The following is a 25,808-nucleotide window of genomic DNA, read 5'->3' as shown; positions in this document are numbered from 1 at the left end:
CCTTGTAAGGGTAAACAGAAAGCATGTGCAAGAAGTATGTCCCATGTGATGGAGTATCTCCTCACTATTACTACATTGTATGTAGGAGCCAGAGTTCCCCAGGCATTTTTAGGTGCACCTTCATCATTTCATATGACATGGCAGCTATAATCCAAATCTAAACAGTACCAAATATATACTTAAGAATAGATCAGAGGGCTGGAGAGATGGCTCAGAGGTTAAGAGCACTGACTGCTCTTCCAGGGGTCCTGAGTTCAATTCCCAGCAACCACCTGATGGCTCACAAACATCTATAATGAAACCTGGTGCCCTCATCTGTCATGTAGGCAGAACAGTGTGAATATAATAAATAAATCTTTTTAAAAAAGAATAGATTAGAAGACTTGAAAATGTAGTGATCTGAATAAAAATGTGATACTCATTATTCTTCAATGAATGAAATTATGAAGTTACAGAAAGAGACTAAAGGCAGAATTTTCACCCCCAGACACTCTTGTTTTGAAGTCACTCTGCCTCACTAGCTTTAATTGAGCTCAGGAATTGTCATTAAGTTCATTTTTCAGTTAGCTTTGCTGAATTCAATAAATGCAATTACCAATCTTTTAGCTAAAATAAAATGCCGTGTACATCACTAATAGAGAGAGACAGTGTCTGCGGTGTCTCCTTATGCCTTTGAGAATAGCATAAGGTGTGGTCCCCGGGTGTCAGGCAGAACAGTTGCTGCTGGGATCCTGTGCTTCCACATTCTTGCCTGCCTCACATTTGTCTGGCACAAGGACAGTGCGTGCTTAGCTCCACTCTGAAGGCAGGGTAGCAACATCAGAAGCCTTGTGACCAGACAGTCCGCAGTTAACCTTAAGCCTAAGGAGAAAATGGATTCAGCTCTTTGGACAGACCACTACTCTAACAAAGTGTATTCTTGCAGGCCAAGAAAGCCTATAAAGTAAACGCAGGGATCTGCTTTGATGCTGGCCAGCGGCTGGCTCTGAAGCCTTTCTTGCATCTACCTGTACTTACTGCTACAATGGCTGAGTTAGCAGCTGCAGAGTAGCTGTCGTACCTCACGCCATAAATAGTAAAAACTAGCCTAAACAAGGCAAAGGTGCTTTATTGTATATTTACAATTACAATTTACATATAATCAGATTTTCAGATGTTCTTTTTTTAGCTGTCAAGATTTTAAGGTGTTTACCTATATTTTTGTAATCTACACATTTTTCTTCTGAAGGTTTGAAAACCATTACCTAGTTTGTCTTCAAAAAAATCTTTAGTTACAAACTGCTATGATTTCTAACAGCAGACATGATTTGTCTGTTATTGAGCAAAATAAAGGAAAGAAATGGGTGAATAGTGTCAGATAAGTTGCAAACTTGATATCAAGCATCTTTTTTTATGACATTTTAGAGGAGGTTTTTTAAAGATACTTATTCATCCGTGTCTTATGTGATGTTTGAAGAGAGAAGTTTCAAAACTATGCTGAAATTTTTCCAAACTCTTGATTACTTAAGGATTTTTGATACATGAGTTTTCACAGAAAGCAATACTATTTCACTTAAGAGACAGTAATATGCCAGTAAGGATAGTATGTATGCTGTATGGCTGTATTGCCACTATGACTTTTTCAGATGTCAAACTTCTATTTTATAAAGAAAAGTGGAAACTGATATAGCCTGGTTATTTGGTAATAATCAGGATGATTTTAGATTCTTTTGCATTTCTAGGGCTTACTCCAGTAGTGCAGCCTAACTAGGATTCCACATGGTGCTTAAATTACAGTAACTAAAGATGGTTATTTACATTTTAACCAGTTAACCTAGCTAGAAACTTTCAGTGTTAGTGTTAACTTTGGGTTTATGTTTGAGGTATTCAACTTTATAGCATGTTTAGTTTCTTTTCATTTCTTATTAGTATTTTTCAGTACTTAATAGTCTCCTGCCCCCACCTCCTACAAGAACTCTCCTCTCTGTTTAACATCAGAAACATTTTCCTTTCTGGCATGTGCTTTCTAGCTCCCCAAGCAGTATAAGCAAATTGGAAAGTTCAGCTGTCATTCTTGGAAGGTCATAGATCACACTAGCAGTCCAAGTAATCCAAGAGGTTTTAAGTATCATAGCATTTAGTTTAAAGCGAAATTTGCTCTGACAGGACTGGCAGACCAATAGGAAAAAGAAATATTTGTGCTTGGAAAAGTGCATATGTAGAGACCAAGAGTATAACTGATGGCTGGAAGTGATTTCAGTCTAAAAAAACAAATCATTAAGAGAGTGCATAGGGGTAAAATACACAGTTCATATTTTAAAGAGTCTCAAAATGAACCAGCAACTAAGGTTAGCATTACATAGTAATTAGTTTTGGTGTTCACATTTAACTCACTCAGTACCAGACGGCAGGTTAATCTATCACTGAGAAAACATTGCTACTGAGATGATGGTCTCTACTTGAAACCTATAATAGTAATTTTTGTGCCTTTAAAAGAACAAAGGCATTATGACAGATTATGTAAGTGTTGGATCAGTAACAGACAAACAATTATTTAAAAGAGGTGCTAATGACTCAGTTTATTGGCACAGGGTTATTTAAGTCACTTGGTAAGTGCTGGGAATCAAAGCATCACTTAACATTATAAAACCCGCCAGTTTCGAGAAGTTCTTATGCTTATTTGAAGACATATAGTTAAAGACAGCTAATAGTATATTCTAACCAAAAGACTTCCCCAGAAGGCCAGAGACTTACAGGCTTATGCACGTACCCTACAAATAAAGAAAAGGAAAGTGCCATTTAATAGCTGCAGTTCTTTCTTTCAAGCTGTGTTGTCTTCAGAAAGCCAGTGTTAAGTCACAATAATACAAGATTTATAAATGTTTCCTTGAATGTGCAGAACAGATAAAATAAGAAAAAGAATTTCCAGCAAGGTGGTAAGATGAGAAGCTAGATCAGCAAGGAAAGGCTCCTCCCATGTGGACACAGGAAAAAAAAAAGAAATTCAGAAACCACTTACATGTGTGGAAATGCTTGTGATTTTCTTTGAGAGTGAATTCCTGCTCTTACCGAGACAAGTGCTAGCCATTAATTACTCTGGGCTAGTGAGATAAAGCATCTAATTCTTTTCAGTTGTTGATAAAAAGGTCTCTAAGTTCTTCATTTCTACCGTCCATGCTTGCCCTGTGTGTGTGTGTGTGTGTGTGTGTGTGTGTGTGTGTGTGTGTGTGTGTGTGTGTGTGTGTGTGTGTGTGTGTGTGTGTGTGTCGGTGCTCCCAGGCGTCGGTGTGCTCCTTTTTGGTAGTCTTGGTGTTCTTTACCTTCCATGTGAATCTAGTCACGATATTGCCGAAGGAGACAGTAGCGTTCCATGTGAATGAAGACAGCTGTGAATTAAGAGTACAGGAGACTCAGTGAGGTGGAGTTCCATTGCCAACTGGAACACGTTGGAAACAGTTTTACTCGTGCCCCTACCGTCATTAGCACAAATTACTTTTTATCTGAAGCATCAGCATAGTCACTAAACCAAATGAATCTGTCCCCTCACAATTGACAGATGTCATTAACGAAGAATTCCAATGAATCAGATAAATGACTTAAATACAGCTTCCTAATATTCGTTTGTAATTTGCCCTTTATTTTAAAAATATAATTAGTTTGTATTCATTAAAAACTATTACTTATGGGGCTGGAGATCTGGCTAAGTGAATTAGGAGCAATTTCTGCTCTCCTAACTTGAGTTCCCAGCGCCCATGTCAGCGCACAGCTGCCTTTATCTCCAGCTCTAGGGAGTGCAGCGCCCTCTTCTGGTCTCTGAAGGTATACATAGTACACACAGAAATATATATAAAAAAAGGAAAAATAAAGAAATTCCCCAGTATTATCTATAATGCTTTATTTTATTAGTAATAAAAGAATAATGTGATTATGTATATACAGCACACAATAGTAAATGTAAAATTGCAGATAAACTTTGTGTGTGTGTGTGTGTGTGTGTGTACATAAGTAAGATTCATTAAAAGACTACATAAATATGCTCCTGGATTTTATTTTCTGAATGATACAGTTATTCAATTTCAAAGCAATAACAATTAATCCCAGCTCTCAGGAGGCAGAGGCAGGCAGATCTTTGTGAGTTCAAGGCCAGCCTGGCATACAAAACAAATTCCAGGAAAACAGGACTACACAGAGAAACCCTGTCTGGAAAAAACAAAGAAACCTAATACCTTAGAGAGATCTAAAATACATGTGTGTTATAGGTAAACTTACAAGACACTATGTTCCTGATTTTGGTTCCATGACATTTTTAAAAGTATGCTGTAAAAATAGTGCTTTAATAACAAGTTAAATTTCAGTGCCAAAAACAAGAGACAGCTTTTCTTTTAACTTCTTTTTTAGGCCCCCACAGTCACAGATTTTACATTCAATGATAAGTGTTTGCTGCTTTTGTGAACCAGATTATTTCACACTTATAAAATGAAGACATTAATTATCTGAGGAAGCAAAGTAAACCACACTCCATCAGTGTTTAAATACAGTTTAAATTTGATAAGCTTTGCTTTACAACTAGTGGTACAGTGAGTACAATGGTAAAACAAGGTCGCCATCTAGTGGCTCGTCTTTAAATTACGTTGTTAGTTAGGTGTTATTTACTTGTCCTGCATTCTCTTCCTACATAGTAATTTTGAACACGTGGCATAACCAGCTTCTCAAACTGTCTGACCTCATCACCTGGGATACAGCAGCATCTTCTATTCTAATGTGGCAAGGTTTTCATTCTGATTATCTGTAGTTATTAAAATTTTCAGCCAGCTTTTAAATTCTCCCCCTTAGATCTCAGATCTAATCTAGTAAAGTTTTTGCAACTAAAAGCTCATTTCAAAACAGGAAAGATAGGCCAACAAGATGCCTCTGTGGCTAAAGGCATTTGTTTCTAAACCTAACAACCTGAGTTTAGCCGCCAGCACCACAGGTAGAAGAAAAGAGCTGAAACATTCCCGTGAGCAGTCCTCTGACCTCTAAAGACAGGTGTTTGCGCTCACACACACACACACACACACACACACACACACAGGTACATACACACAGGTACATACATGCTTACACACACAGGCTCACATACATACTCACACACATACACACTCACATTTGCACACATGCACGTATGCTCACACACACTCCTACATGCTCACACACAGTCCTACATGCTCACACCACACACTCACATACACACATGTTCACATACATACACATGCTCGCATACACATGCATATGCTCACACAAACACACACACATATTAACCTTTGTTGTTTACAAGACTGCTGACATAAAAGATCTTATTTCTTCAAGTTTGGCAGTTATACTACCTACTAAGTATTTTCCTTGCATTTGGTTTCACCTCAACTCCCTTTCCTACCACAGATAACTTTCTAAAACACAGAATTAGACCATAACTGTTTAAAACTATTGACAGGTCCCCAAATTCCTGCAGTGCCTAGTGTCGTCTGTGTAGAGATTTACTATCTATTGCTATTCACACTTAGACTGCCTAGTGTCGTCTGTGAAGAGATTTACTATCTAGTGCTATTCACACTTAGACTGCTGTCGCGCTGTTTGTTTGTGTCACACACTAAAGAATGTGAGCAACGCACACTGCTCAGTACTCTTTAGCTGGGCTGTGTCTTACTCAGGCCTCTGTGCCATCTGCATCCCTCTTTTTAACCTGAGTAATCCTACTTGTCTCTCCAGACTCATCCGTTCATACTTAGATATGAGTTGTCCATTCCATGTTAGATCCTGTGCTAGATGCCTCACATACCTTAAAGAATATTACAACCTTAGTCCTCCATGGTACTTACCTTCTAATACAAGAAACAACAACCAAAATATATATGACAGAAATGTAATGGCCACTGCCTTAAAATTTGGCTGTTTTGTGTAAAGACGGTGTAGCCTCAAAGCCTGTGCTGTAGAGATTGTACTGTGTCTCTGAGACACTCACATTGTATTACTTAGTGTCCTACTGTACACATGTTAGAGCAGTGCATTGCCATGCATTATGGATGTACTCACAGTATATTAAGTACTTAACGCCCTACTGTCTTAGTTAGGGTTTCTGTTGCTATGAAGAGACACCATAACCATGACAACTCTTATAAAGGAAAACATTTAATTGGATGGCTTACAGTTTCAGAGGTTTAGTCCATAGTCGTCATGGTGGGACATGGCAGAATGTGGGAAGATATTGTGCTGGAGAAGAGGCTGAAAGTCCTATATCTTGATCATCAGGCAACAAAAAATGTTGGGTCCCTGGGAGTGGCTTGAGCATATGAGACCTCAAAGCCCACCTATACAGTAACATACTTCCTCCAGCAAGACTACACCTCCTAATAGTTCCATTCCTTATAAACTTATGGAGGCCAATTACATTTAAAAAACTACCATATTCCACTCTATGGACCCCATAAACTTGTAACAATATCATAATGCAATGTGCATTTAGTCCAACTTCAAAAGCCCCCATAGTCTATCACAGTCTCAACAATGCTTTAAAGTGTGAGATTCAAAGTCTCTTAGGAGATCCATACAGTCTCTTAACTGTAATCCCCTATAAAAATAAAAATCAAAGAACAGATCACATACTTCCAACATGTAATGGTACAGGATATACATTGTCATTCTAAAACATAGGGACGGGAGCATAGTAAGGAAATACCGGACAAAGCAAGACCAAAAGTCAGCTGGACAAACTCCAAACTCTGGGTCTCCATGTCTGATGTCTTCAGATCTCCAGCTTCTTTCAGCTTTGTTGAGTGCAACATGCTTTCTTTTTTTTTTCCTTGGGCTGGTTCCACTCCCTGTTAGCAACTCTCCTCAGCAGGTATCCCACAACTCTGGCATCTCTAACATCTTGGGGTTTCCAAGGCAATCCAGGTTTCACCTCTATAGTTTCACACAATGGCCTCTTTAGGCCTCCTTTCAGAGACATCCCTGACATATGCCTGGACTTAGTAGCTTTCCTTAGTTGTTCCTTTACTCTAAAGCCAGAACTGCATGGCCATAGCTGCCAAGTTCTGCTGCTTACTGGGGCTGGATTATAGCACCCTTGTTGAATTACATCTTCACCAGCTTTCTGTTTTTCATGGTATCCTTCACTGCCTAAGCTTGGCTGTCCTGGGACTAGCTCTATAGATGAGGCTGGCTTTAAACTCAGAGAGCCACTAACCTCTGCCTACTGGTTGCTGGGAGTAAAAGTGTGCACCATCACACCCAGGTCTAAACTTTTCATTTCTTTTCACAAGTTGGAAACTTAACTGGGTAGAATCCTGCCCTGAGGTCACCGCTCCCCTTTATTCCATTTCTTAATCTGTTTATCTCCTTGGACACAGGACTTAGCTCCATTCACTTCCTGGTGCTACTTTTATTCTCAATTTGTGTATTTTGTATTTTTCCTTACTCAGCTTTCTCCTTTTCATTATAAATCTTCATTATAGTTACTACTAATAACCACACGACAGAGTCTGTACTAGGCTGTTTTGAGATTTCTTCTGTCAACAGAATTAATCCAAATCTCTTTACTTTACCCTCAGGCAGACTCTTCAGACAATGACACAGGGCAGCCACATTCATTACCAAAATACCAATGAATGGTCTCTATGCAGCATATTAAAATTCTTCTTCTCTAAAACCTCTTTAGCCAGCCCCCCACAATTCATCAAATCACATTCAGCATCTCTATCTTCCATGCTCCTACTAGGATGACCCACTATACGGCACTTAAGGTGTTCAGCTGCTTTTCTGATCCACAGTTCCAAGTCCCATATTCCTTTAAACAAAAGCATGGACAGGTCTTTCACAGCAATACCCCAGTCCTGGTACCAATTTCTGTCTTAGTTAGGGTTTCTATTGCTGTGAAGAGTTACCATGACCATGCAGGGTATAAAAGAAAACATTTAATTGGGGCTGTCTTACAGTTTCAAAATCTTAATCCATTATTGTCATGGTGGGACATGGCAGCATTCAGTCAGGCATGGTGCTGGAGAAGAATCTGAGAGTCCTACATCTTGATCAGCAGGCAACAGGAAATGAACTGAGTCACTGGGAATGACTTGAGCATATATAAGACCTCAAAGTCCACTCCCCACAGTGTTGCAGTTCCGCCAACAAAGCCATACCTACTCTAAAAAAGTCACACCTACTAATAGTGCCATTCCCTGTGAGCCTATGGGGGCCAATTACATTCAAACTACCAAATTAACTCCCAAAACAGCCCCAGCTTTTAATGTCATCTGTGAATCACAAAGAATAAGTGATTCCAAAAGTCAGTATCCCCTGTTTATAAGTATATTGATACTGAAGACTCTAAGTAAGTAAATAAGTGTAGAATCCCTAAAGACAGTGCCAGACTATAAAAAATGATATCCAAGTTAGTGTCATGTGAAAATTCAGTGTGTCTCTGTGTCTGTTTGCACAGTTATGCATACACTTATATACTCCATCTTAAACTACTTTGTCATAATAGCTCCTTACATTTTTTAAGGTAGTGGAGTTTAAGATACATCAGTGAAGTCAGGGAGAGGTTCCCACTTTATACTGCACTGGGTTCACATAAGATTGGACGCATTTAGGGTGGTGTGGCTCTCCACTGCTGTAGTAATTTCATACCATATCATAAATATCATAAACTTTATATTCCTTATTTTAAGGTAAATAATGAAAATCACAGTTTTTCAGAAAACACATGAACAGCAGAGATTGAAGATTGTGTTCTGATGACTGAATACATGGAGTGATGAGATCGCGGATAAGGAATTAGACTTCATGTGTGGCTGCAAAGAGTGACTCTAAGGCTACTTGAATAGGGTTTCAGAGGACTCTAATGAAGAACTTCGTAGCACTCTGACACATCCATCCATGACACTGCCTTCTCGAGTCCTAAGCACCACCATTTCCAGTTAAGACAAGGTCCAGATGAGCTCTGTCAAGTGTTGTGAATTGAAGTGCAAGCAAGGTTATTTCAAAACAATTTTTTCAGATCTCAGATCCTATGAGCTTATAAAAGGAAAAATTATCAAAATTATTTTACATGGTGACATCCATGAATAAATTTATTATGTGCTTGTACTTGTATTGCTGACTTAGAAACTCAAAAGAAGAAAAGGACATGTGTTGCTTTGATCTAATTATAGTAAAATAATGATGATGCTTTTCACTTATACAGCACTTTCCATCCAAGGATTTCAAAGTGCTTTACAAATGTGCACTAACTAAACTTCATAAACAGAGCCTGAGGTAGGTGCCTGTCTTCCCTTTCTCCAGGAATGTCACTGTGGCACAGAAACTGAGTGTGCCAAGGATTCCTACTGGCTGCTATTCCCTTGGAATGTGCTGCATGTAAAGCATCGCCTGTCCATTTTCAGATTCTGTTTTCCCTCTGAATCGTCACAAGTTTAGAATGTTAGTGAATGCTGCTTGAAGATTTGTTTCAAGTCCTATAGACATTGACAGACTTCAAGCTTCTACTTTGTGTCAATTAAATCTATAGATTTACAGAAACAAATTCTAAGTGTTTAATGTTATACTATTGTTGAATTATAAGTATAATTTTCACTTTAAAGGATTTGTTTCCGTTTTCTTCTCCAGGTACCCCAAAATCATTGTTTGGGTATAAAACTTTTAGAAGACTTATTTGTTGACATTACTATACCTTGTTATCTTATTATCAGAGAGAGCCTTTGTCTTAGGACTAGAATTATATATTATCAAGAAAATATACTGAGTTTGGGTAATTCAATGATTTAAAATGTTTTATCTTAACACTAAAGACAAAAGTTAAATATCACTAAATAGTCATGTATGTATAGCCACATGTTACAAACTATTGTCTAAAGCGGTTGTCACATAGAGCGAGAACACATGTCACACATCACAACTTGGATTCCTAGGTCACTGATAAGAACATACAGTGTCCCTGATACTATTAATGCCATATCAAGTCTTCCTGAGTCAGAAGGGCACAGGTTTTGCTGCATCACTACCCCTGTGAATTTATGGTTTCTGTCCCTTCCAGAACTTACCCCAAATATCTCTATTTCCATTTAAATACTTGTTAGACCTCCTAGTTTTGAGCCAGACTCCACATTAATATGCTGCATTTTTTCTCCAAGAAAGAAAGTAGAATATCTGTCTCTAAGGTTTATCATGGAAAGCCCTGTCCCCTGCCCCCTTCTTTAGAGCAACCCAAATAAAAGATCAATGAAGAAAACTGTAGTTAATTTAAAAGATGGTCATAACTACAAAAGGATCTACAATATCACAGTACTTTCCAAGCTTGTTAGAATATTTTAAATATCCTTTAAAAACTTAATCTATGGTCTATAAAGAATAAAAAGAGCCAGTTTTAAGAGTTTCAAGTTTTCTTCCTGGGTAGGGGGAAAGGGGATTTATTGGAAAGCTCAGATACTACCCTACACATTGTAGCATACACTCATGGTACTATGAACTGTTATCTGTAGTGTTAGAACCTGCTACAGTGACCTAAACACAGAGATGTTAAAAAGCTCCGTACTTAAGGGCGGGTCTTACTTTCACTTACCTGAGGATATAGAGTCTTATTGGCAATGTAGCTGGTATATTCAGAAAAGACAGATGAAAAATGGGAATTTGACATTTATAGTGAAAAGTGTAGCATATAGACATGTCTAAATATATTCTTTATTCAGTTGACAAGCCACATAAGAAAGCAGCGATGAGAAGTTTGCCTATCCATCACAAAAACACAGAAAAACAGTCATTCAACTTGAATGTACAACAGTCTCAGTCTCTGGGAATCTGCTAAGTCCCCCTCCTCACTGGTGGTGGTCCAGGCCAGTGACAGCAAGGAACTGCATCAGCTTCTGCTGCCCACAGTGTAGTGGGAAACTCCCTTCCAATTGCCACCCTTTATGTAGAATTTCCCACAAGCCCTCTTGTAAGGGTGCTTTCTGTTTGCTCTGCGATCCACTAAACGTCTCTGATTTCCAAACCTCAAGAAAAGGTTTGAGAATGACTAATGACCACAGAATTAACTTGATTTAAGTATCCAGCTTCTCAGCCTTTTAAGAGGTGCTAAGGAGTACCTCCAAATGTACTAACAAATAGAAAGATGGGAAAGGAATAAGTCGAAATACATGTTAGGGAGTTGTCTATGTGAATGAATATGCTATCTTAGTGTTTAGGAGTCATTGTCAGCCAAAAGTTCCTTCCCCTAACTGTGAATAGTTGTACCTTGTGAATAAATAGAAGTTTGTTGACTCCAGTAATTTCTGAAACATCTTTTCAATAGTTAAATTTATTCTTTGACAGTTTCATACATGCATATAATACATTCTGATTACTCTCAATTCCTACTCTCTAAAGCTACCTCTAGAATAGTATTTTCCCTTCACCTCAAAGTTTAATCTCTTCCATGGAGCAAAATAAAATACAGACTTAAAATTTACAACTAGCTTTGATAAATTATAGATCCAAGATTTTTCATGGTGTTTTATTTGCCCAGGATCACTCAGTATGTCTTAACCTGAAATATATATAAATTCTACTTCCACAAGAGGTAGATTCATTTTAAGTGCATGCCTTATATGTAACTCCTATGCAGCTTGCATCATAGCATTTTTTAGATTTGGTCTGATATATGTGCAAACACTTGAACATGCGTACTGTTAGCATTTTAGTAATTACTAGTACATTTCAATATAACCCTTACCTCGTGACAGTAAGTTAACCTGAATGTGAATATGTTGTCAGATTGACATTTGTTGGTGAAAATTATTCTGCTTCGTAGATCTCAAATAATCTTGTCATTTAAATGTACTTTTAGTTTTCAAAGCTTACATTCCACATTATAAGTGACATCCTTCGTTTTAAATTGAGCTCACTAGCATTTGCTGCATGAGCTATGCATGAGCATGTTGAAGCCGCCATATTTGCCTGGCAAATTAATATTTTGTTGTTTTCTTCAGTACTGATTAATTCTTTGCTAAAAATGCTTTGTAGAACAAATTTTCTTTTACTAGTTTATTCAGAGACAAATGAATATTATAAATTAAGAGTAAACTGCTTCTCCTGAGCTCCTGCTTGCATAGAATAAACCAGAGCTTACAAAACAGCCTTGCTTTCACTCAAAAGAAAAAGACACACAATTTAGCATTCAGAGTTTACAGGTCAACTCTGGCTGATTTGCAGGCTGTGCAGAGTCCTCGCTCTTGTTCATTCAGGCTCAAAAATCTTAGATCTGTTGGGAGTTCAATACTAATGCTCAGATTGCATATCCTATTGGGGGGGTGGTTAGTCTCCATCTCCACAGACAAAGAGACCTTGTAACAGTCAGAAAACTCTTTGCCTCTGTTGTTATTTCCCAGCAGAGTAGTGCTAAGCACCGCCAGAATGTGAATGTTTCATATTCTTCATAAGATATGAGATAATTTGTTAATTCAAACTGTTCAGTTAAAAAGTCTTCTGGTTCATTTGGAATAGACCCTCCTGATAGGTTTCTGATATTTGAATATAGACCGTCAGGGATAAATATTTTAGTATTTACATTTCGATGAGAATAGAAAACTTAATAATATTTCTGAAAATCAGTGTCACTGTTGGGAAATGCTGGAAGTTTGACATTCAAGGGCCCTGACAATGACCTGCTCTGTGGGTGTGTTGTTAAAAACAGAACAGCTTATCACCTGCCTTTCTCTTTCCAGCCTTGGAATGGATGGCTTTGGTCAGCCTGTGGGAATCCTTGGACGTCCTGCCACTGCATATGGATTCCGCCCTGATGAACCTTACTACTACAGCTTTGGGTCTCGATAAAGTCGCCACTTTCCATGTGTATGCTCAGCTTAGGATAAACCTGCGTGTTGTGGGTTAACCTTGAATCTTGACTTAATAATGCGTGTGTGTTGGTACTCCTGTGGGGCTGTGTTTCTTCTTTCTCCAGGTTGCTAGCTGCAGGTTAACTCTGACCCTCAAGTCCTCTGTTAAATACACCTGCCGCTCCAGTGTTCACTCACCCAGACACATCTCGAGGAGAACAACATCTCCCATGAGACTGTTTCGAAACTACTAGCCTGGAAAAACAGATACTACATTATGTACATTAAGTGACTAATTTCTATTAAAAAGTGGCATTCATGCAAAGGAATGAGCCAAAGTCCTGTGCTCATGTTTACTGGGCTTCATAGGAACCACTCACATACATGGAATATAGGACTTTTTTCCTTCTTTCTACTTACAAACTCCTTAATGTTTGGTGTGAGCTGTGCTACCTTTAAATTTTATTTTAAATGAGCCTCACTCAGCCTTTTATTCCATGCTGTGTCTGGAAGCTTCTTTCACAAGGTTATTAACAATATGAGTTTTTAACCAGCAGTGAGCATATGTTGTACGTGATGTTGCACCTTGAATGATTTGTTATACTCCTAAGGGATTCATATTCATGACCTTTTAACTATAGCAGAATACTGGGGCAGCCTCCATAAATGTAGCAGGAGCAGCACTGAACTTCTAAGCTTAGTTTTTTTTTCCTGGAATATACTATATAAATTGTGAGCAAGCTAATTATTTTTGCCTTACCTTAGAAAATTAAGGAAAGGATTCTTTCTCTCTTTGTTAACTTAAGATAGAAGTGGGTAATGGGAAATGGGGAGGGTCACAGTGATTAATAATGAGTTTTAAAGATAATTCATTGATTTTAAAATGTTGACAATTTTCATTGAAAAACCAAGCAAGTGAACTAATTATAAGCATAGATTGTTTCTTGATCACCTCCTACTAAGGAAACACAAGGCTTCTGAACAATACGGATCAAAGGTAAGCTTTCTGCCTTTAAATTGAAAATCCCACTAGTCTAACTATTCTGTTTACCTTAATTTACACATTTATCACACAGGGGTAGTAGAGCTGGGAAAGTCCTTTAGAACAATTTATTTCAGCCCATGTGCTTGAGACACCAAACACTTAAAAATGTAAATATAACCAACAGCTATATTCTTACCTGATACTTAAAAGCTAGTATATTATCTGGGATGTTGTTTATGTTTGTGAATCCACAATCTAATTGATCTTTCTGAAAGTATGCAGTTATTGTCTTTGTTTCCCTTTTACCCACCAAATATTAAAGCCAGAAAAATTTGAACCAGTACTGTCCAACTCTCATTTTTACAATTAAAAAAACACAAACAATCTGAGCTGAGAGCCAGTGAGATAGCTGGGTAAGTAAAGTCACTTGCCACCAACCATGAAGACCAGAATTCAAGTCCCAGAACCCACATGGTTGAAGGAGAGAGCCAATTCCTGTTTGTTTGTCCTCTGACCTTCACCTACACGCTATGGTATATATGCACCCCTATACAAACACAGACATAAAATAAATAAGCCTAAAATATGTACTTTAAATTTTGAGATGAGGTATTAAATTGAAAAGACCTCGGCATCAAAGCGCCAGGCACCGAACCCTCTGCCCAAGAACAGGGCCAGACCACTGGATGCAAAAGCAAGAGGTGGTTTATTGAGTACACAGGCGCCTGAGGATGCTACTGCAACTCGGGTGCAGAGCATACCGGGCTTACAGGGAGCACAATATTTATAGAGTTTTAATGGTTACATAAGTATCAGCATAGCAACAGGTATTTCATTGACTCATCTTGGGGACAGGGGTAGTTCCCACGGACTAGGTTTCCTGTTATTACCTCATGAAAGACCCCGGCATGCTTCAGCAATTATTATCCGGGTCCCATGACTGCTATGGTGATCACAGACATCCTGTTTGACATCCTGTTTGAGGGCGAGGAACCTGGTCTGGGTTTTTCCATTAGGCAACGGCTTGGCCTTGTTTTTCTTTTCCTAGGGGGCCCTGGGTAGGGGTCTTTCATTCCCCCCCTTGTTCTTGTGCATAGGTAGAATCTTATACCTATTGTCCAGCCTTCTCTATTTAAGGTTTACTTACGGTTCTGTCTGTTTGAGGGCATGGTATTGTTGAGTTAGGACTAAAGCTTGAATTACTGTTAATCTATCTTTTATAAATTGAACTAGTTTGTTGAGAATGCAGGGCCCAAAGGTTAACACAAGTATGAAAATAATTAGGGGGCCCATAAGAGTAGAGACTAGTGTAGCAAACCAGGGGGATTTGTTAAACCAACCCTCATACCAGTATTGTTGGGACTTAAATTTCTTCTGACGAACAGTCAGCCTCTCCTTGAGTTTATCCAGAGTTTCGGTTACTACCTCAGTCTTGTCTGTGTAAAAACAACATTCCTCTTTGAGGGCGGCACATAAGCCTCCCTCTCTAAGAAATAGCAGGTCTAGTCCTCTTCTATTCTGTAGGACCACTTCAGATAATGAAACCAAAGAGTCCTTAAGGGCTCTAACTGATTTTTCTATGGCCTGTAGATCCTCATTCATGGCTGCCTGGAGCTGTGTATTCTGATTGCTCTGAAGTAAGGCAGTGGTCCCGGTCCCTATACTAGACGCTATCCCCCCCAATTCCCAGGAGAAGAGCCAATGTTACTGAAACAGGTTCCCTTTTAAATCGATAATGATTCTCAAAGTATCCTAGCACAGTCTCTGAGGAGTGGTAGGTAATGTGGGGCCATAGCTGGACAAGTACACAATAATCAGCTGTTATGTTAAGAACCGACACTAGACACAAGGAGTCAGTCCTGTATTGCAGGCCCAATAAGTCCCATTAGGGCCAGTCAGGTATGAGTTGCTGTGAGTTACTGAGACTATACAGTTACACAGTTTTTGAGATGATGTGGGAACATTTCCAAGACATAATCCTTGTCCAGTCACCTGGGGCAGAGTTAGTTTATGATTAAGTGTTTCGCTGCATTGGGAAGGGGGAGATGTATAGCTGATAAGGTCCGAGTCCAATGCCAAGCCCTCATAATAAGGGGGAGCCGCTGTCAAGCAGAGCCAACAATCCTCCGCCTTATCAGGATGAGTTTCATTTAGGGCTTGGTGGGCTCCTCTGATTAAGTTCAATAGTCTACCAGTAGAGCCGAGCTTTGGTCTAGGGGGTAGAGTGGTACTACTATGCCCGGTAGCATGGGTAGGAGGGGTGGTGACAGATGGCAAGGGGTTAGGCTTGGATCTAGGGAGGCTCTGGGATGGCCTACCCTTTTGGTCGAGTAGCACAGAGTTTGGCCCAATAGAGGCCACAGATGTGGGGGTAGTCAGAAGTACAGTATAGGGTCCCTTCCAGCGAGGTTCTAGGTTCTTGATCTGGTGTCTCCGGACCCAGACGGTGTCACTGATCTTAAAGGGATGAGGTACGGAGAGTGATTCTATCCCTTTCTGGTAGGCCGCTGCTATTGGCTTCCAGACCTCCTGTTGCACCAACTGCAGGGCCTGCAGATGGGCCTGCATGGAAGGGGAAGTGGCAAAATCAGAAATATCAGTATCAAAGAAGGTGATGGCAGGAGGTGGGGCCCTATATAAAATTTCAAATGGGGTCAGACCATGTGGGCCAGGTGTGTTTCTGGCCCGGTGTAAGGCTAGAGGCAGGAGTTGTACCCAGTCTTTAAAGCCAGTTTCAAGTGAGAATTTGGTTAAGACCTCCTTGATTGTTCTATTCATCCTTTCTACCTGACCTGAACTTTGGGGTCTGTAGGCACAATGTAATTCCCAATTAATCCCCAAGAGCGTGGCCACCAACTGACTCACCTGGTAGACAAAGGCAGGCCCGTTATCCGACCTTAATACCTGTGGCATCCCGTATCTGGGGAAGATTTCTTCCAGAAGCTTCTTGGTGACCATTTTCGAGGTTTCGTGTTTGGTGGGAAAGGCCTCCACCCATCCAGAGAAAGTATTTGCAAAGACTAGTAGATATCTGTAACCATACATCCCAGGCTTGATTTCCGTAAAATCGACCTCCCAATGATTCCCAGGGCGATGACTTCGGAGGCGCTTTCCTTGACCAATTTTGGTATTTCCTGAATTGACCTGCACACAGACCCTGCAATTTTCAGTTACTTGTTGCAGCAGCATGTCTTTCTGTGGCAGGTGCACACTCATGGTTCCCCCTCTAATAGGGTTTTCATCTTTTGCTTGCTCAAGTGGGTTAACTTATGGAGGCTCTCAATTAACTCCTTAGCTGCCTTTATGGGTATTACAGTCTTTCCTTGGTGGGTCCAGCAATTGCGGACTGAGTCATACTCAGCTCCTAATCTCTGGACAAGGTTCAGGTCCTCGTCCGTATAATCCCAGTCAGGGACTGATTTGCTGGTTGGCATGGCGACAGTTAACAGTTGAGGCCCCAGCACCACCTGCTTGGCCACCCATGGCCTTGGGGTAGTTTCCCATGGCCTCGGGACTGTCCCCTTTTTGATGCCCTGGACAGTGTATTATGCTTAATTTCTTTGGAAGAAACAATGCTTTTAAAAGGGCTAGAATTTTATTTTTATTCTTGATCTCTTTGCCTTCAGAAAGTAAAAGTCCTCTCCTCTTGTATATCTCCCCATGTATGTGGGCTGTAGCAGAGGCATGCCGGCTATCGGTGTAAACATTGAGCTTCTTACCTGCTGCCATCTGGAGTACTTGGGTTAAGGCAATCAATTCCGCACGTTGAGCAGAGGTGCCAGCTGGAAGTGCCCTGGCCCAGATTACCTGGGCGGCATTCGCTACTGCTGCCATCTGTATACCAGGTGAAGTGGCAGTCGTGGGATGCGGGCCCTACTGGCAAGGGCAGCAGGGTCGCCAGGTTGAGGGTGACGACTGGCCCAAACTGGATCCTGTCAGCATCCAGGAGCAGGAACTGGTAGTGGGTCAGTCGAGCGTTGGACAGCCAGCGGTTGGGAGGCTGGCGGACCAGAGACTCAATGGCGTGCTGTGCCAAGATAGTTAATGGCTGTCCCAAGGTTAATTTAGAGGCATCTTTGGTGAGAACAGAAATAGCAGCTACCATCCTCAGGCATGGAGGCCACCCTGATGCAACCGGGTCCAGCTTTTTTGATAAGTATGCAATAGGGCACCTCCAGGGTCCGAGTCTTTGCAATAGGCGCACTGGTCTCGGTCCACCCGGGGCCTCCTTATATCTCCCTTCCTTTCCTGTCTCCCTGTGCCTGTGTTATTCTGTACTACAGTGGCCAAGAGTCTACTAAGCTCCCTATGGCGTTTTTGATCTCTTTTTTTTTCTTTTATCCTCTAATTTCTTTTTTTAGTCTGTCCTCTCTTTTCTCCTGCAATTTTCTAAGTCTTTTTTCCTTCTCTTTAGGAGTCTCCCTTTTATTGAAAACCTATCAGGCATGGTATAGACGCTCCAGAAAGGCAGTGGGAGTCTTCTCCATTCCCTAACTTGTCTTACCTGAGCCAAATTGGTAACTGGCCATAAAGACGTAAGTGTCCCTTACCTTCAGCGGTGTTGAAGTCCCACTCTGGGCTGGTTAAGGGTGTCGATTTCGTTGGGGAGTTGAGTGGGTCGCCCGTCATCACCCAGGACGTTTTTCCTGCAACACTTTAATACCCCCACCCCTCCATAAAATTATTTCATTGCTACTTCATTGCTCCAGTAGTCACTGGAGTAGGCCCACTCTAATGGCCTCATTAACATGATTGCCTTTGTAAAGACTCTTTCTGAATAAGGTCACCTTCAGAGGAACTAGGATTTAGGACTTCCACATATATTTGGGACACATAATTCAATCTGTAACAACATGTATGTGTGTAGTATGGAGATAAGTTTACTTATCCATTCATACCAACCCTTACTATTCCAAGGACTCTTAAGATACTACAGGAATAGCACCAGTTTGTTATAGGTTTCCAAGAGACATAAAAGGACAAGGCTGGATGGACGAGGAAGGAATGGATGTGGTTGGAGGAGGGGTGATGAACATGATCAAATACATCGTACGAAATTCCCAAAGAACTACGAAGCTTCTTAAAAGGCACCATACACAAAGGAGAAAATAAAGATGATCATAAGTTTCTCATCAGAAACAATGGCAAAAAGAATAAACTGTTCAGCCTGGAATACTATGCCTACTGTCATGGTTTTTCCATCTATTGGACTGGGTTACGAAATGTGCACATATGTGATAAACAGTATTATTTCTGGGTGTCTATGGCTGTGTTTCTGGAAGAGATTGGCATTCGAATCGGTAGACTGAATAGAGAAGCCTCCCTCCCCCAATGTGGGCACCATCTTCAGCTGTGCTGAAAGCTCCCATGAACAAGTGAAAGAACGTGACTTCTCTCTCTTTTCTGTAGCTAGGGTCCTGCTGCTTCTGATTCCTGAGCCACTGAACACTGGAAGTTACACAAGTAGCTTCCTCCCCCAACCCCACTTTCTACCAAGTCTGGCTTTCCAACTCAAACTAGGGTTGCACCATTAGTTACACTGCTTCTTAGAAGTTTGGACTCAGAATGAATTGCATCACCAGCTTTCCTGGTTATGCATCTTGCAAATAAAATATGGGACTTAATGATCTGCATAGTCTCATAAGGTGATTCCCTAGTAAGTTCCCTTAAATAGCTATGTATATGCTATTGGTTGGGTTTTCAGGAAATTCCTGAAAATAGGTCCAGAAGAATATCTTTGAAATATGAAGTTAAAAAATGCATTTTCTGACATGGTAAAGCTGAATAGACATATCAGTTACAAGTGCAGCATGCTCAACACTGAAGGTGTTGCACAAGCTCAAATAACACTTGAGCAGAAGGATTCTGTGTTGGACATGACTCCCACCACTCTGGCTTTCTGTGTATAGTCTTGTGGTTCCACTTAGAGCACCCATGTCACCATTCATCAGCCTGACATCTTCATGTGTGCCAGCGCTTTGATGATTCTCTTCCCAAACGACTTGAATATTCGTTTTCTCACCGCTTTGTTTCCATATGCTTGGCCATAGTGTCATCAGTACATTTGCTGCCACCAGCCTTTTACTTGGCTTCTTGTACTCTCTCCCGTGAAATCTAGAGCTAAGCACATTGCGTCAGTTAGCTTTTCTAATTGGTTATGGCGTAGAAGGCAGAGCCTAGTGTTTAATCTCATTACGCCATTTTCAGGTAATGGTGTCATTGCTACCCTTGCATCCCCACTGTAAGTCACATCACAGTTGTTTCATTTTAGCTAGGGCTTCCCATTGATGTGACTTGGCACAGCCCTGGGGAAGCAGTGTTTGTTTTGCTGTGTCACTGTGAGTCTGATAGCTTGGCTCTTTCCTTAGCACATAACTGCTGTTTTAATTGCATCAGCACCTGACTGTCCTCTGGACTGTTCAAAATTTAATCTGTTCTATGGGCATCAGGAATTTCGTTGCTGTGATAACAGGCCCCACACTTCTGAGATTTTCCAAATTAGAGAGGCCCGGCAGATAGAAATGGATGGCTTGTCTAAGGCTGTAAACTTGTCCATTCCCCCCAGGAATCCATATATCAAAATCCCACCTCTGCTTATCTGACAGGGATCACCATAATTGTAAGATCCAAACTCCAGTGAGACATGCCATTTAAGAAAGTTCTCTGGTAAGAGACACAGCTATTTGCAATGTTAGTCAGAATTGTATCAAGATAGAACCACCCTTCCAGGAAATCAAATGAGCCCTGATTAGGGAACACAGTGTGACATCAGAGTAAAAAGACCTAGTTAGATGTGTTTGGTAGCTCTGGTGAACAGGAGTGTCCTTTGTGGTTATCTGGACACCAGTATCACCAGTGTGTGTTTAAAAGGGGTGAGAGGTCAGGGCAGGCGATTTCTTGACTCTGTCGGGTGTTTGGACCAAAAGGAACCACAATAGAAGAGACACTGCCAAAGCAGCCTCCCCCATGCCTAGATATGACTGATGAAAAGACCCGGCACTACTAGCCAGAATCATACGCTTTAATAGCACCAGGCTTTCAGGGGAGGGGGCAAGCCATTCTTAAATGTGCACATAACATGATTATGTTATATTACACAGAAGGGATGTGTAATTGATTGTTCTCATAGCTCATCTCTTCCTATAGTGGAATAATATTCTGTTGTATATACGTATCATATTTTTCTCATAAGTCTAACCACTTTTTAGGCAGCCATAAAAGGTTTCAAAATTAAGACAGCACACAAAGAATTTCAGCCTTCAGGTTGCAAACTAGTCTGTGTCCACATGTCCTTATCTACCCAGAGAAGTAGGTGACTCTGTACATTTGCCACCAGAGGGAGCAGGGGAGCCTCCGGTGAACCCAGCTCCCTTCTGTAACTAAATTTACTCCTCAATGGTGACTCCTTCTGAAAAAATCCATTGGTACAATCAAATTATCATGTAATTCCTAATTGCTTTTGACTTAAAGACAACAGAATATTATTTATTTGGAGATATCACAACACTGCGAGAGGAATACGCATGTCAGAGTAAACTGTGGGCATATTGAGTGTAGTGGAGCAGGGAAACATTTTTCAAAGCAAATATGGGGAGACTCACTACATACAATTAGGAACAATAATCCTTGGCCACAGTGATAAATAAATGTACACTTGTCACTTTTCAGGCATGTGTCCTTGTAGACATTTTGTATATAGAATTTCAGTGGCCTCTGAGCAAGCTTGTGATGGCAGTTTTTGATCATTTGTATCATTTAAGACCCCTTCTTTTCAAGCCTCTCAACTCCATGTTTATTTTGTGTTTGATTGTTTTTGAGACAGGGTCTCACTGGTCATCCAGAATGGCCCCAATGTGCAGTGATCCCCCTTCGACGGCCAAGGCTGTAAGCACATGCCACCAACCACACAGAGCTTAGATTTTTTTTTTTTGATGTTAAAGTTACTGCATCTCGCCGGGCGGTAGTGGCACACACCTTTAATCCCAGCACTCAGGAGGCAGAGGCAGGTGGATCTCTGTGAGTTTGAGGCCGGGCTGGACTGATAGCCTCCAAAACAATACAGAGAAACCCTGTCTCGTAAAAACCAAAAAAAAAAAAAAAGTTACTGCATCTCCTCAACCTTACCCATTTTGTTCTGATTTCCTATTGCTAAAATGCCTTATTTGTATACTGTGGTTTGAACACATTCACACTGGATTCCTGTAGAGGGAATTTGTTTTGTTTTGTTTTGCTTTTCTGTTTTTTGGTGAAGACAAGAAAGGCAAACAAGGGTTTCTTCTACTACTACCTTTCTTTCTTACCAAAATCAAAGAGGCAGCCATCCTGGTGTATGTTTTGTTCTTCTCATACAGGTGTCTCGTCATTTGGCTACACATACATTTGTGTATCAATTCACTGGGTTGATGAATTCTTTACATAATGGCCTTTGTACCATACGGGGGGGGGGGGAAGAATATAACAAAGTTGGAGGAAAGATGTGAAAGAGTTTTTAAAATCTTTGAAGAAAATAGCTGAAAATAAACTTTACTGCCAAAAATGAGGGCAAAGTCTAATAACACTCTTAGAATCTTTGGAATTAATTTTCTTGTTTTCACGTGTTTGCTGACCATTGCTGGGCCAGTGTCCTACAGGTCAGGGCACCTGTTTTTTGTTGTTGTTTTTTTGTTTGTTTTTGTTTTTCGAGACAGGGTTTCTCTGTTGTTTTGGAGGCTGTCCTGGAACTCGCTCTGTAGACCAGGCTGGCCTCGAACTCACAGAGATCTGCCTGCCTCTGCCTCCCCAGTGCTGGGATTAAAGGCGTGCTGGCAGGGCACCTATAACCATTAAAGTTTTGGTTGTGCCTGGCTCTTGTTTGCATCTCTGTTGGATAAAAACCTCAGGATTGCCAGGCAGTGGTGCACATCTGTAATCCCTGCACTTGGGGACAGAGGCAGGCGAATGTTTGTGAGTTTGAGGCCAGACTGGTCTACAGAGTGAGTTCCAGAACAGCCAGGGCTACACAATGAAACCCTGTCTTGAAAAACAAACCAAACAAACCAAACAAGCAAACCCAAAATTCACCTCTGCCCCTAGAAGTGAGCATAATACAACATAACATAAGTAGGAATTCCTGTACTTGATAATCCATAATGCCTTCACACAAGGGCCATCAGTACAGCTGATGACACTAAGAAAAATAGTTATGTTTTATGTAAATATTATGGGATGATATTTGTGGTAAAGTGCTTCCAAATTCTAGAAACATTAAGGAAACCTGTCATTTTTACACTTCATACAACATAGAGGTGAGAACTCTAGGGCAATAGAAAAATGCAAGAGTAAACAGGTTAAGACTTTGGCAATGGAACTGTCAGAGGGGAAAGGCTGTGATATTAGATAGCATAGGTCAAGGTGCATTTCATTAAACAGTATTTTGTGCAGAGTACAGTAGGAGGTCATCAGAGACTTAGTTAAGTGAATATCAAAGGTTGGTGGGATGAAAGACTAAAGAAAGCTAGAAAAAAGTCCTAAAACAAATCAATGTCCATCTGAGTTGGAGGGTCATCAAGGAGGCTAGGTTGAGTGAAAGGCTCAAAAATAAGACAAAAGAAGGAAATGCTAGATCACACGCAAGCTGTTACTCTTGATGGCCAAAAGAGGGCATCAGATCCCGTGATTGGCGGTAACAGGTTTGCTGCCTGAAACAGGAGCTGAAAAATGAACCTAAGTCCTGTGTAAAACCTGCGAGTTCACTTACTCACTAAGCATGTCTCCAGCCTCACGAGTCCCCAGGTTCTGCATCTTTAACATACTTCCAGATGAAGCACCAACCATCCATAAGGAACAAATCTAAATCAGCATATGAAATGTTCTCAAGGGGGACCTAGACAACTATTATTTCTCTTGAACAAGAGTCTGAGATAATCTGTGTGCACTTGAACACTAAGAAGCTTCACACTTGATGGGTTGGCATTGGGAGTATTTCAATTAGAAATCTATACTTCAGAGACACGATACTATGAAAAACGCCCATCTCACACCTAAGGCAGACTAACAGCACTTGTAAGGATGTTAAAAAGTGAATTTTCATTGCCAAAATGAGTAACTTCAAGATAGGTCAAATAAGCTGAAAGGTTGCCAGCCCTCAGCCTTCCATTAGAGTATAAGAATCTTGTGAGTCCAAAGTCTGCATGCAGTTTTAGAGTTTCAGGTCAGGCTCATGTGCAGATGCTCTATAATTTTGTTGGGGGTATAGGACAGCACTAGGAAGAGAGTTCAATCAATAAAGTGCTTGGAACATGAGTCTCATCCATAGAACATATATTTTAAAATGCAGAGTGTTGGCAGGAGCCTGCAATTCCAGAGCCTGCAATCCCAACACTGGAAAAGCAAAAACAAATGGATTCCTGAAGTTCCCCAGACAGACATCCTAGCTTAATCAGTGAGTTTCAAGCCAGTGAAGCCTATCTCCAGAACATGTCCACTGCCCTGCTGAGGAATATTACCTAAGCTGTCCTTTGTCCTCCACACACTAACAAAGCTTTATCACCCAAGTCCAGTTGGGATAGCCAAATCAGTATGCCCCAGTACAAAACTGTTCCCTTTTGCAACAGAGTTAAATGTCCACTGGAGAGAATGATGAATATCCCCATTATGGAGAAACGTACAAGTTAACCTGTGGCCTCAAAATAGCTGAACTTAATCCAAGGATTTAAGTGGTGATTTATTTAGAGACCCGAGTGAAATCAGGGATAGGTAAATGAGTAGATAAATGGTGGGAAGGGAAAGTGTGACGGAATATTAGTTTAAGGTGTGTGACTTTTGTTTATGCTGCATTTGTTAACACTGTAAAGCTGTGATTCTTTGCCTGTCTAAAACATCTGATGGTCTAATAAACAGCTGAACAGTCAGCCAATAGCGAGACAGGAGCAAGGATAGGCAGGGCTGGCAGACAAAGAGTATAAATAAAAGGAGAAATGAGAAAGAAGAGGAGCCGCAAGAAAAGGAGAGAAAGCCATCAGGGGCCAGCCATCCAGCTACACAGCAATCCACAGAGTAAGGGTAAGATTTACAGAAGACAGAAAACAAAAGAGCCCAGAGGCAAAGGTAAGCAGGATAATTTATGTTAAGAAACAAGCCAAGATAGGGCCAGACATTCATAAGTAAGAATATGACTCCAAGCATTTATTTTGGGTGCTGGGTGGTGGGTCCCCTAAAAGTCAAAAGAGTGAAAAATCACACAACAGGAAAAGTGTCTCTTCCAGTTCTCATTCACTCAGCAGGAAATTTTCTTGTTAATTTTGAAGGCATAGAGTGGCCATTGTGTTTGGGAAAACGGGAAACAGGTTATCCACAATTGGACTTGGATTAATGATCAAAGAATGGGTGAGAATGCCAGCAAGAACTCAGGGCTAAGGGTACTGCAGAGAGGGTGAGTCAGGAAAGCAATTGTGTTGATGGCAGATTTCATGTGCTGGTTGAGGTGACTCAATTCTCTTCCTCCAGGAAAAAGGAACAAAATGATCAAGAGAATCCTGTCCTTTCTGTCTTCCAACTCAGTCTTAGCATGTTGACTTGCTTTTCAGTACTTGTAGCTGCTATTACTTCATTCATGTCTACATTCTTTACCCGGAAGGCAGAGGCTTTCTGTGAAGTACTGACCCTCCTCCTCTGCTATGTCTCATTGGTCACAACCTACGGCCACCCACAAGCAGATTGGGGCGACCATTTGGTCTCGGGTTATTTTACTGAAGGTGAACAGACGAGGAGATAGAGAATGTCCGCGACTGTGGGAGCTAGAAACACTATAGTGTGTGTATTGTCGCCTTTTCCTCCTCTTCCTCTTTTCCTCTCCCCATTATCTCTTCCCCTCTTCTCCCCGCACCCCTTCGGTCTTGAGGAATCTCAAGTCATAAGCCTGAATCACCATGATTTCTGACAACTTCACCGGTGGTTCCAAACAAACAAAAATCTTCGCTGGTAGCTCGGCCAATCAAGTGGCCAGGATGCGGAGAGTCACT

The 25,808-nt window shown here is 40.8% G+C and overlaps 1 protein-coding gene across 3 annotated transcripts in view; it reads left to right on the top strand.

Moving 5' to 3' along the window:
- Positions 1-14,146, top strand: part of Kifap3 (kinesin associated protein 3) — a 125,235-nt gene extending 111,089 nt beyond the window's left edge. For 2 of the 3 annotated variants that reach the window (XM_040737190.1, XM_005071362.4), the window contains exon 20: positions 12,714-14,146. In XM_040737190.1, the coding sequence (XP_040593124.1) occupies positions 12,714-12,822 (109 nt within the window). In that variant the 3' untranslated portion in view covers positions 12,823-14,146. Of the gene's footprint in view, positions 1-9,199; positions 9,271-12,713 lie in introns of all 3 variants that reach the window. The other variant, XM_040737191.1, reaches the window with a different exon arrangement.
- Positions 14,147-25,808: the final 11,662 nt, after the last annotated feature.

This window comes from Mesocricetus auratus, unplaced genomic scaffold (genome assembly GCF_017639785.1).
Source record: "Mesocricetus auratus isolate SY011 unplaced genomic scaffold, BCM_Maur_2.0 Super-Scaffold_100676, whole genome shotgun sequence".
Taxonomy (NCBI): Eukaryota; Metazoa; Chordata; class Mammalia; order Rodentia; family Cricetidae; genus Mesocricetus; species Mesocricetus auratus.
This window is presented reverse-complemented; position numbering and strand designations above follow the sequence as displayed.